The 12,516-nt window shown below is 35.6% G+C and overlaps 1 protein-coding gene across 1 annotated transcript; it reads right to left on the reverse strand.

The window, feature by feature from the left end:
* Positions 1 to 492: 492 nt before the first annotated feature.
* LOC135842603 (uncharacterized) lies at positions 493 to 6,190 on the reverse strand. Its single transcript, XM_065360150.1, has 4 exons — positions 6,068 to 6,190; positions 5,596 to 5,933; positions 1,303 to 1,632; positions 493 to 1,222 (listed from the first exon to the last, which is right to left on the reverse strand). The coding sequence occupies exons 1-4, from the start codon at positions 6,126 to 6,128 to the stop codon at positions 674 to 676; spliced, it is 1,278 nt and encodes a 425-aa protein (XP_065216222.1). The 5' UTR covers positions 6,129 to 6,190; the 3' UTR covers positions 493 to 673.
* Positions 6,191 to 12,516: the final 6,326 nt, after the last annotated feature.

Raw genomic sequence — 12,516 nt, forward strand, 5'->3', positions numbered from 1 at the left:
AACGTGTAGTATTTTAAAAACTTCAGTTGTGAGCTCTCCGTTCTATTCTTAGGTTCAGGGGCCGAGGAGATAGGCTCAGTTTATCGTATGATAAGATCGAAAGTGATTGAAAAATTCCCAATCATCTGAGCGAGTAAATGATGAAAAATTGACCTTCATAATAACGGCGATTTTATCAGCCCTAATCTATATTATTAGATCGAAGAATCGCGTTTGATTTTTTTCAATACGAATATTTGATTCCTTTATTTAAAAGGAGCTGGAGTAATTTCGTTGCTTGTTTGGGGGGGGGGGCGCGCTGAGACCGAATATCAACATGGTCTTTTAATTATAAGCTCTTCCAGTCCTTACCATAGGCACCTCGTGTTAGATACCTACCTACTTTTAATAGGTTTTGGGAGACTGAAAAAAATAATAAATAAAAGACGAATTATGGAAACCACTTTTATGAAAATAATTGATTACCTCTAAGTTTACATTTAAATCGTCTTATCAAATAGGTAGATAGGTACATGAATAATTTTATTTAGACCATTTCATAATCTTAAAACTGCTTTGGCTTTGGCAATGCATATTTTGCTTGTTTTTTTTTTTAATATAATTATATATAATAATTTTTACAAAGTCTTGGAACATTTCTTTTACGTTGTCAATTACATACATCTACAGCTCTTTAAAATACGCTATCGAGGTTCAATGGCCCCGTTATGGTTAAATCCAAACCAAATAATTTAAGAATCTCTGGAGGTGTAGGATTGCAACAATACACATACTCAAAAACCTCATCAGGAATACCTTCATCGCCATCATCGGCATTTTTTTTATACCAATTCTTAAAATCACAGGCCATTTTTGTTTCGCATTTTTTCTCTTCTGGTGGCGAGTTTGGTGTATTGTGTAAAACTATCAACGTCGCAGTCTCACTTATGTCTTCGCGAAGTAATTTGTACCACATACTGTTGGAAAATTGACCATTGACTTGACTTGTTGTTTCATCACCGTCATTTGAATCAATCGCTCTAGTGTAAACAGTCAATTTCTGCTTGTTTTTGGTTAATTGTAGGGCAATTTTTTTAATTGCTTGGTTAACAGAGATCATCAATTTTTCTAGCTTGTCCCATAGGGGAGCCACGTTGATGAAATGATTTACAGCATTTCTCCATACTCTCAGTGCCACGTGTTCTCTCGGTACCATGAAGTTTTCAGTCATTTTAAATGATTCCTGGAATCATTTAAAAGATCAACGTTTATTACGATTTTATTTTTATTTTGGAGAAAAATTAATTTTTAAAACTCCTATACCTCATTTTGTGAGAGGAATTTCTGCTTCAAATTGATGAAAGTATTGGCTTCAAAACGTATCGGATCGGTACTGATTTCTGTATCTCCTCCTGATTCTTGTTGTAATTTTTCTTCATTATCGGTAAACATCGCAGGGGTCATAATATTGTGCTTTGTCCAAAAGGTTTTTCCATTTGTTGTGTCGATGCAAAGATTATAAATTTTATGGAATTGAGGTAATACTCTGCGTCCTAATGCAAGATACTCCAAAATGCTTCGAAATTTTGCAACCAAACTTGGTTCATCTGGTTTTTTCCGAAAATCTATCAACAGCTCCGAAGGCCCGCAAAACTTTGGATAGTAAATTCGTACATAGACAGTTCATCATTATTAGGTATAACAACTTCAGGAAGTAAAAGTAGATTTTTTTCAATTTAATAAAAAATAATGTTTTTAGGGATTTTACTCAAGCATATGAATGAGGTCCAATAACCTTCACGTTGATCATTCATGCCAAATCGGCGGATTTTGCACGAGGGGTCTTTGATTTTTTTCAAAATCAGATCATGTTTAGAGGTCATCAAACGATGACGAATAACGCAAACCAGACTTTTTCTTCGATTCTTTTTGGCGGAGCTGTGGGACCTAAAGTTTTCCTAAATGGCCGAAAATGGGAAAATTTCAGTTGCAAATTGCTCCGGTTGCATGTGGTATAGAATTTTGAACTTTTTTTCCAATTGTAGTACTTTGAGAGGGTAATTGACAAATTATGTCAAAATCAGTGTTGTCACTTTCGAAAACCTGAAAAAAATCGATTTAAATACTTGTAATTTAAATATATCCATGATGTCTGCTAGTAAAAATTCTGAAAAAATTCTCAGTTTTAGTCTTTTCCATGTAGAATTATTACATATCAAAAAATTGGACCGGCATTTTTTTTATTTTTGAGAAAAAAATTACAAGTTTGGCACTTACATATTGAAAAAATACCATCAAAAAACTAAAAAATTAAAATTTTTGCATTTTTTAGAATGATGTTACACCAATATGTAGACGAACATTTGAAAAAATTTCCCTCCCTTGTAATTTGTCAATGAATTGACAATGAAGTTTCATGCTGAAATTTCCGTTGATATGCTACAGCCTCTCCAAGTAAGTAGTAGGATGTTCTATTTCACCCACGTGGGAAAGTCCCGCAGATGGAGAAAGCAAAAAATGGGTTGCCACAGGGGAGTGTTCTCACCCCAATCCTGTTCAATATATACACAAATGACCATCCTATCACAGACCAGACCAGACACTTATGTATGCAGATGACCTGGCAGCAACTGCTTAGAGGGATACACACATAGAGACACAAGAAATGTTGCAGGAAACCCTGAATAAACTGGAGACTTATGTGGATAATGCCCTCAGACCAAATCCATCCAAAACTCAAGTGTGTAGCTTCTACCTGAAGAATGGGAAGACAAAGTGCACATTGAAGCTGAAATGGGGAGTGCAGTTGGAGAACTGTGAAAATCCCAAGTACCTAGGAATCACGCTAGACTGAACCCTCACATATAAGAGACATTGTGAGAACAGAAAAATGAAAGTGGAAGCAAGAAACAACTTACTGAGGAAACTGCTATCACTATCAACAAGATGGGGAGCAAAGCCAAAGACATTGGGGACAACAGCCATCTCACTGTGCTACTCTTTGGCAGAGTATGGATGCGCTGCCTGGGGCAGATCAGCACACACTAAGAAGATCAACGTTGCCCTCAACAACACAATGACTACCATGAGATTCGTGTCTGGCTGCCTCAGACCAACTAGTGTTGACCCATACAACAATGACCATGCTAATTTCGATGTGAATGTCGACCCATCCACATCCGTCACTTTTGGATGCCACATGTCGATGTGAATTTCGACCCTGTGTCGAGCTAATTGTCAATGTAACTGTCGACTGATGTTGATGTGCATTTGTGTCGACAATTGGCTCGACACAGGGTCAAAGTTCACATCAACATGGGGCATCCAAAAGTGATGTATGTGGATGGATCAACATTCACATTGATATTTATGTCAACCTCCTGCTTTGTAAAGTTATAAGATTTGAGTTTAAAAATTTTGAATTTTTTTCCAAAAATTATTTCCTCTGATGTGGCCAGGGTTGCGGAACGATAAAACAAAACAGTATTGGTATGTGGTATTGGTATTTCAAATGTGGTGGCTAAAACGGTATTGGTTTTTCGGTTTTCATCAATTTCTACCTCAAAATTTCAGTTTTCGGTATCGGTTTTTCCAATTTTTGTGAATTTTATTTCGGTTTTCGGTTTCGGTATTGGTATTTTATCACCCAAAAATCAAGCTAATTACAGAACACTTTGGCTTAAAATTCAGAAATTGAGAGAGTAGTAGTATAAAAGTTGAAATGAGAATGAAATGAGAGGAAAATCAACAAAGAAAACTGAAAAGTGATCATTGAAATGAATAAACTCATTTTGTTTGATGTTGGAATTGTTTCATTTGCAGAAATATGCAAAAATGAGTACCAAAATACAGATTTTAAAATAATTTCGGTATTGGTTTTCGGTATTTTGTACCGATTTTGAAATTATATTGGTATTTTCTAAATCGGTTTTTCATTTGTCAACTTATTGGTATCAGTTTTCGGTTTTTTCAATTTTTCTCAAAAATTAGGGGGTTTTGCCGGTATTGGTTTTTCGGTATCGGTATCCTTCCGCAACCCTGGATGTGGCTATTGCTCGTGCTGAAAACAGTATCAATGCAAAGTCCACTCCCGAAGAAGTACAGACGAAAAGTCTGTCTATATTCAAAAGGTTGAACAGAAATTCCTTATATCAAATATGGTGCAATACTTTATCTAAGAGTACTAAACTAATCCATTTTCATGTGGACATGTCAATGTTAATGTTGATGTGAAATTCAACATCAACAAATACATCCACAATATCAATATCATATCATCTACAACTCCAAACTGTGGAAAAGTGAACAATTTCATCAATGCCTTAAAAAAATTGCTTTCCTCATTGAACAAGATCGTATTTTTGAATGTTTACTAAACTTTTAAACACTAAAACAGAAATTTTAATTCTAGATTCCTACTAAATAATTAATTGATCACTTTTCCATCATTATGTTGGAAAAAACCGTAGTCAATGTAAATGTCGACGTCATCAATTTGTTGTGCGGGAAACACCTTCCACCTCCTGTGATAGGGCAGTGTGTGGCGGCAGATGTAGAGAGGACAAAAAAGGAACAAGACCCCCGCCATGTTATGTTCAACCAGAAAGAGGTGACCTCAAGGCTGAAGTCCAGAAGGAGTTTTATGAAGGAGACTCATGTGATGGAGGTGGATACAGTGGAGGGGAGAGAGAAAAGATGGTCGGATCTGGAGAAGGTCACATGTAACAAGAACTTGGCAAACGGGGAATGGATTGCCATACATGGAGTGGCTTACATTGAACCGGATCCGAGCTGGATGCGCCCAGATGGCAGTAAACCTTACTAGATGGGGCAGCCAGGATGATGTGAAGTGTCTGGATTGCAGGCAATATCAGAATGACGACCACCTCCTCATATGTGACACAGGCACTGCATACACTAGAGAGGAGCTTTGGGGAGAAACGAAAACTGCGCAGAAGACCTGGTGCAGAGATGGAAGGGGAGAATTTAAGGAGTTCCGAATGTCCCTGACACGAGAAGAAGAATAAGAATAAACCGATTTGCTCGAGATTTTGCACAGTAATAGCAATTTTGATGTAAATGACCCTTTTGTTTGGGGTTTAGTCACAATTTTTGGACAAGTAAAAATCTTTCCACTTGGCCCAGTTTCACCCCTAGTAAAAAATACTGGTGAAATATTTCAAAAAATGCAAAATTTTTCATTTTTTAGCTTTCTGATTGTATTTTTGCAATAAGTGTCAAACTTATTTTTTTTCTCAAAAATGAAAAAACATGTCACTCCAATTTTTTGATATGTTACTTATTCTCACGTGAAAAGGACTAAAACTAAGAATTTTTACTGGCGTACAACGTGGCTGGTTATATTTAAATTATATGTTTTTAAATCTATTTTTTTTTTTTTAGGTTTTTGAAAGTGGCAACACCACTTGATTTTGATATCATTCCTCGATTACCCTCTCAAAGTACTACAATTTGAACAAAAGTTCAAAATTCTATACCACGTACAACCGGAGCAATTTGCAACAGGAATTTCCCATTTTTGGCCATTTTGGAGAACTTTGAAGCCTCATAACGGTGTTAATAAGTAAGTTAATATGTTATATGTTAGTTACTTACGTAAAATCCTATTCTGAATTGTTTGTGCTTTGGCGACGTTCCACATAGTTGTTCATCAATATTATTCAGAAGCTCCAGTTCAAGCCACGGTTTTGGTTGCTCTCTGCAAAATTTGGGCTCATCTATTGGGAAGAAGTCCTTCCGAAATAGGCAATACTTAGCTTGTAGGAAAGTTTTAGAAATTGTATAGAAATTTCTTTTATCTTCTTCCGTTTCAGGAGGGCATAATGTTATGATATTTGCATCACTTGTTGATGGAATCTTATCCAGTGGAAAACGAAATAGCGGGGCATCATAAAAGAAGTATAATAGAAACGGGTGGAACTGGTTTTGACCATCTGTGGGCAGTGAAAAATTCAGAATTAACGTTCTAGATGAATGCTGGTAGATATAGACATAAATAATTAAGTATTGATGAGGTATAAAGTTATTTCAGTTTTTTTTCAATTAAGCAATCATGAGAAATTCTCACCTACGGATACACTTTTGAATAAAATTACAAAAATGCAGATGTGTGGAAGAAAAAAGTTCATTTTTCGCTTTTGCTCAACACGTACCCGGTACACGAAAGTTTCGTACGAAATGTGGTGCTTCGTTGCGAATGATTCTTAAGATTTCATCTGCTCTTGGTATGTTTCGCAAGTACCGTTGCACATATGTAGGCAAACATTGAAAAACATTGCGCGTGTATTGATAATGCCAGATGTTGCAGGGTAAACATAGTATTTTTCTCAATTCTATCGATGTTTTTTTCAAAATCTTGAACCCTTCCCTTTTTCTCCTCTCACCTTCTCTAGTCTTACAGTGAGTCAAATCGAAATTTTTGAGGAAATTGACTCATTGGCTTGAAAATATTTATAATCGCTTAAGAAAGGTATGTTATAGAATTAAATCTCCCTCCTTTCCACCCACCCTCTGATGCTCATTCTGATTCTGAAACAGTCTGACCTTCAAATCTAAATTCAGCCCATCCACCCTCAGAACCTCAACCTGAGCCTGGGACCCGGAATTTTGTAGGCGTACAGTTATAATCTTGTTTTATTTGTCATCAAAGGTGATAAAGTGAGTATAATTTCATGCTGAGAGACCAAAAGTGACTAAAGCTTCAATATTCCATAACGCCTACCGGCTATGGCCATCGAAATTCGACATCACCGATTTTTTCTCAAAACTGGTCATACGACTAATCAAATCAGGCTGGAATTTCTTGCTGATACCAAAAATGGCAACGATTCTCATGTCACATCCTCCCTCTCATATTTTCTCTCTCTTTCCTCCCTCATATTGATCTCACTAGGTGGGTTGGAATTTCATTCTGAAATCATTCACATGACAATTTCAATCACTCCCTCATCCTTGATTTTTTGGGACGTTCAAATGAAAAAAAATGAACTCAGCGCTCAATTATTTTTTTTAACAACTTTGATAGCTCATCAGGAAAGTTTTCGTACTTATCATAATAAAATTGATTGCAAAAACAATTTATTTTTGATTTTTAAAACTTTTTTGGTAATTTTTGTTGGTATAAACAAAATTTTAATGCTTTTGGATTTGAAGAAAATGTCTATACCGGAAAAATCGGAAATTTCTATGCAAAGCAAAAAACGTATAATTTTGAAAAAATTTTCAAGGTGTCATTTTGGAATGCGAATGGAGAAAATAGGACGTTAGAATTATATTTCAATGAGATAATTGTCAACTTTACAAAATCATTGTATGTAGTGTAATTTTTCGAGGGTATTGATAATTAAGTACCTATTCTGATCCTGTTCAACTCCAAAATCGAATTTCATTACCCCAGAGGCTGATTTTGATTTTGAAATCTTTAACATTTTAGAACCAAAATTGAGCTTCCTAAATTCAGGTTTTGTGTGTATCCTTTTCATTTTCCCCCCCAAAAAATCGCTCATTCTGATTATGAAGTCAGTTGGACATTAAAATTAGAATTGAGCTCCCCTACTCAGAACCCCAAAAGAGAGCTTGGAGCGTTAAAAAAATGCAATCGATTCCATTGTGATTTAGGTATTTGAGGATGTTCATAGTGAAATGATGAAAAGTTAGGTTGCAATGGGGAGACTATAGCCCTTAATTTTAAAAAATAAATTCAATTTTGATTTTGAGATTTACTACCAGAATTAGTGGCCCTGAAAAGTGGAATTTTGAGAATCAGAACGCTTAAGTAGAACCTATATAATTGGCTACTAGAAATGAATTTTTCAAGATTTTGGTTCTAGAGTCCCTTCTGAGGCTTGGAGGCTCAATTTTTATGCTGGATTAAAATTAATCTCAGAATCACAATCAGCGACCTCGAAATTCGGGAACAGACCCAATTTTTGGTTTTTGAGAACGCTTGTATTTCACTATTTCAGAATATAAATCACTGTTTTTGAGAACTACGCATTCTTTCAAAATTGTGGGTCCCCTTCTATTCCTAAGTTCAGGGGCTCGAGAGAGGGGTTTAGGTTATCGTGTGATTAGGTCGCATGTTATTGAAAAATTCCCAATCACCTGAGCGAGTAAATGATGTAAAATTGATCTTCATATTTTGAGGATTTTATCAGCCGTAGGTAATCAATAAGTACCTATTATTAAATCGAAGAATCGCGTTCAATTTTTTTGCTTCGTAGAGGAATATTTCGATTTTTTTGTTTGAAAAAATGTGGAGTAGTTTCGACTAGGACTGATGACATATCGTTTGTTTGTTTTTGGGGGCGCTGAGTCCGAATATCAACTTGGTTCTTTGATTACGCTCCCCTGATCCTTACTACAGGCACCTCGTGTAACCTACTTGTGAGGATTTGGGAGACTGAAAAAATTAACAAAATACAAAACCGAATTATGGAAACCACTTTTTATGAAAATTATTGAGTAGATATGTTTACAATTAATTCATGTTTTCTAACAGGTATGTAAATAATTTTATTTACACCATTTTCATGATCTTAAGCTGCTTTGGAAATCATGTATATTATGCTTGTTTTTTATTTGTTTTTTTTAAACACAATTTTTACAAAGTTTTGAATCATTCTTTTTATTGTCATTTACTTCTACTGATCTCATCTCAAAAAGAAGCTATCTAGGTTCAATGGGCCACTTATTAAGAACCCAAAATTGAATAATTTTTGAGACTCTGAAGCAGTAGGATAGCAACAATAGACATACTCGAACATCTCATCAGAAATGACTACGTCATCATCTTGTTTTTTTTCATACCACTTCTTCATATCACAGGCCATTTTAGTTTCGCATGCTTTGATTTTTGGAGGTGTGTTTGGCGTGTTATGCAAAACTATCATCGCTGCGACATCACTTTCAGTTTCATACAGTAATTTATACCACACAGTGCTGGAAAATTGACTATTAACTTGAATTGTTGTTTCATCCACCTCTCTTGACTCAATCACTCTGGTGTAAACAACCAATCTTTGATGATTTGCGTGTAATTGTAAGGAGATTTTTTTGATTGCTTGGTTAACAAAGATCATCAAGTTCTCTAGCTTGCCCCATAGGGGAGCCACGTTGATGAAATGATTTACAGCATTTCTCCACGTTCTCAGTGCTACATGTTCTCTCGGTACCATGAAATTTTCGGTCATTGTGAACGATTCCTGAAATCGTTTATAAGATCAATGTTTCTAATAATTTTATTCTAATTTTAGAAAATAATTACTTTTTCAAACTCATACCTCACTTTGTGAGTGGAATTTCTGCTCCAAATTGATAAAGATATTCGCTTCAAATTGTATCGGATCAGTACTGATTTCTGTATCTCCTCCTGATTCTTGTTGTAATTTTTCTTCATCACCAGTGAACATTTCAGGGGTCATGATATTGTGCATCGTCCAAATGGTTTTTGCATTTGATGTATCGATGCAAAGATTAAAAATTTCATAGAAATGAGGTAATGAAATGCGACCGGATTTTCGCGAGTCTAAATGTTTTTGAAATCTTTCAACTATATCTGGTTGAGTTGGTTTTTTCTGAAAATCACCCAACAGCATTGAAGTTCCGCAAACCTATGCATAAGCATAAATAATGTATGTAAATTGATAGTTTATCATTAATTATAACAACTTCTGGAAATAAGGTGCATTTTTTTCTATTTAATAGAGGAAACTTTGTTAGTGATTTCGCTCAAGCATTTGAATAAGTTCCATTGTTAAGTACCTCACAAGGTTTCTGGTCAACGCGTAACACCTGGATTTATTCGGGGGTGGGGCTGGCTGAAGAATTGAAAAGGCGATAATTGAGCAGAATTTATTCACTGGGATAGCAGACCTACTTAAGTACAAAAATTGTCTTCGAAACGGGTGAGGGGGTGGTTTTAGTCTACTGGGTATAGTTATGGATAGGGTCAAAATTTATATCTGAGCACATCCACTCGTTTGATACTGCATCAAAATTAGTTTTTGAAGAATTATACTTAATCACTTTGAAGGAACCCTCATGTCTTTGAACAAACACAACTCCACCCCCCCCCCCTGGGGCTTATGGCAACCATCAGATATACTTAGTCATTTTGTAAGAAATTCTCTGTAGATTAAAATGATCTTCACCTTTTTAAGCTAGGATCAGTATTTGTGTAGAAAAATGCCAAAAACTGAATTTGTGAGGCTAGGATCCACAATTTGGGTGAATGCTCACCGCAGATGCGACTGGACACCTCAGATCCTTAATTAGGACATGAAAATGGACCGGTATACCAAAATTCAGCTTTCCATTTAAGTTTTCCAAATGACCTCATTTTTTTGGTTAATTCTATGTACTAGGCTATAATATGTACCTACTCAATTGAGACAAAAGTGAAAGTGTATAAACAGCAATCTCACGTACCTGCTCAAACTTTGTCAGTAGACTACCCATACCTTGTAGATTCATATGGCACCTCATAGCAAAGTCACGTCCTAAAAAGGTTACAAGTTTGCCCTTCAGAATCTGTATAAAATCTGACCCCCCCCCCACTTTTTTTTCAAAGTTGAGCCTACCGCTATAGCCATCATTTTTGACAAAAATTTGGCTAAAAATGAACTTCAACTCCTGTAATGTTGGTAACAGGTATTTTAGGATAATATGCTCTTTTGAACTAGGTAGTTTGGATTCCTTCGAATCGGAAAAGGAATGGGTTCTCTTGCTAAATAGAACAAATGGAAACTTAGGCTTATATGATCGATCATGATGCCCCTCCCACGAAATGCGTTTTGGACTCTCTGGCGCCCTTTTTCATTCCTTTTTTTGAATCAAACTGCCTAATTTATGTAAATAGAGTGGTGTTGGTGGCTGCGTGAATATGTACCTAAATAAAAGCGGTTAGTTACATACGTAAAATCCTATTCTGAACTCTTTGTGGTGTGGCGACGTTCCGCATAGTTTTTCGTCGTTTATAATATTATGGTACTGTAATTCGAGGCATGGTTTTAGTGGCTCCGTGCAATATTTCGACTGATCTCTTGGGGAATTCCAATTCCAAAATAGGCAATACTTCGCTTGAGGAAAAGTTCCAGAAAGAATATCTATATTTCTTTTATCTTGTTCTGTTCCAGCAGGGCATAATGGACTGATATTTGCGTCACTTAATGATGGAATGCCATCCTGTGGAAAGCGAAATAGCTCTTTCGGATTATCGGAGAGGTATAATAGAAATGGGTGGAACTGGTTTTGAGCATCTGTGGGCAAAGAAAAATTCAGAATTAAATTCGAGATGAATATATTGGTAGGTAGACATAATATATTCGAAGATGCAGTTCATCTTGTTCAATTTTTCATCCTTGTTTTTTGAATTTGAAAAAAATTTGTGTCATGTAGAAATTGGAAATTTCTGTGCAAATGAATGAAAAATGATGAAATAGTGAAATATACAAAATCTAATTTCAAAAAACTTGCTTGAAGGCGAAGACAAAAAAGTTGTACGAATTTTCATTCAGCCTTTATTAAAACTAGAAAGTGTGTTGTTTTTAATCGAACGCTCTTAGCAAGTAATTTTCAGGGAAAATGTGACGAAGGGTCCATTTTCATTTTGGGAGTCCCAAATTTGGAAGAGGGGAGCAGATCTTGAAGTCAACATAAAAATGTTTTGAATAATTGTGTCTTTTTTTAAAATTGCATTTCAACGTAAAATCTAAAATTTGAATCAATTTTGTCCCATAAGGTTCGAGATATACTCTAAAAAACAAATTTTTGGAATTTTGTGGACCAATTCCGATTTTAAAGGTTCTCAAATTTGCTGGAGAGGGTCCCCAAATCAACATAGAACAAGTTCCAGAAAATATCTCTTTTGAATCGTACCTATTTCAATATCAAATTCCGAAATTCGGACCGAGCACATTTGAACAAACAGTTCATTGGTGAGGAAAGTACAATATTAAATTACTTCAGTTTTTTAGACTACAAAATAATACTTAAGTATTCACGGAAAATTCTTACCCACGGATACGCTTTCGAATAAAATTGCAAAAATGCAGATGTGTGGAAGAAAAAAAATTCATTTTTTGCTTTTGCTCAACCCGTGCACGAAAGTCTTGTACGAAATGCGGTTCTTCGTTGCAAATGATGCTCGAATTCCATCTGCCAGGTAGGTATGCTACGTATGTTTCGCGAGTAGATGGAAGGTAAACATTAAAAAACGTTGGGCATGTATTGATGAGTTAATGCCAGATGTTGCTGGGTAAACTGTATTTTTCTCAATTCTGACGATGTTTTTTCACAAATCTGTGCTCGATGATGATTCATTTTTTACGAGTAGGTGGTATAGGTAGGTAAATATTGAAAAACGTTTCACGTACATTGATGATGCCTGATGTTGTTGGGAGGGGGGTGGTCATTTTACGTCAATTCAACCAAGAAGCGGTAAGGGAGTTCGGCGATACACTTTGCAGCTCTCAATTTCGGCAGGTCTTCAAATCCAAAATCAATTTTGGTTGATTG

This window comes from Planococcus citri, chromosome 1 (genome assembly GCF_950023065.1).
Source record: "Planococcus citri chromosome 1, ihPlaCitr1.1, whole genome shotgun sequence".
NCBI classification, from domain to species: Eukaryota; Metazoa; Arthropoda; class Insecta; order Hemiptera; family Pseudococcidae; genus Planococcus; species Planococcus citri.

Bases quoted from the DNA above. Each gene is read 5' to 3' on its own strand.
- LOC135842603 (XM_065360150.1), bottom strand. From the start codon at position 6,128: ATGAACTTTTTTCTTCCACACATCTGCATTTTTGTAATTTTATTCAAA. The intron at 5,934-6,067 runs GTGAGAATTTCT...CACTGCCCACAG, and splicing joins ATTCAAAAGTGTATCCGTAG to ATGGTCAAAACCAGTTCCAC. The intron at 1,223-1,302 runs GTATAGGAGTTT...AAATGATTCCAG, and splicing joins AATTCCTCTCACAAAATGAG to GAATCATTTAAAATGACTGA.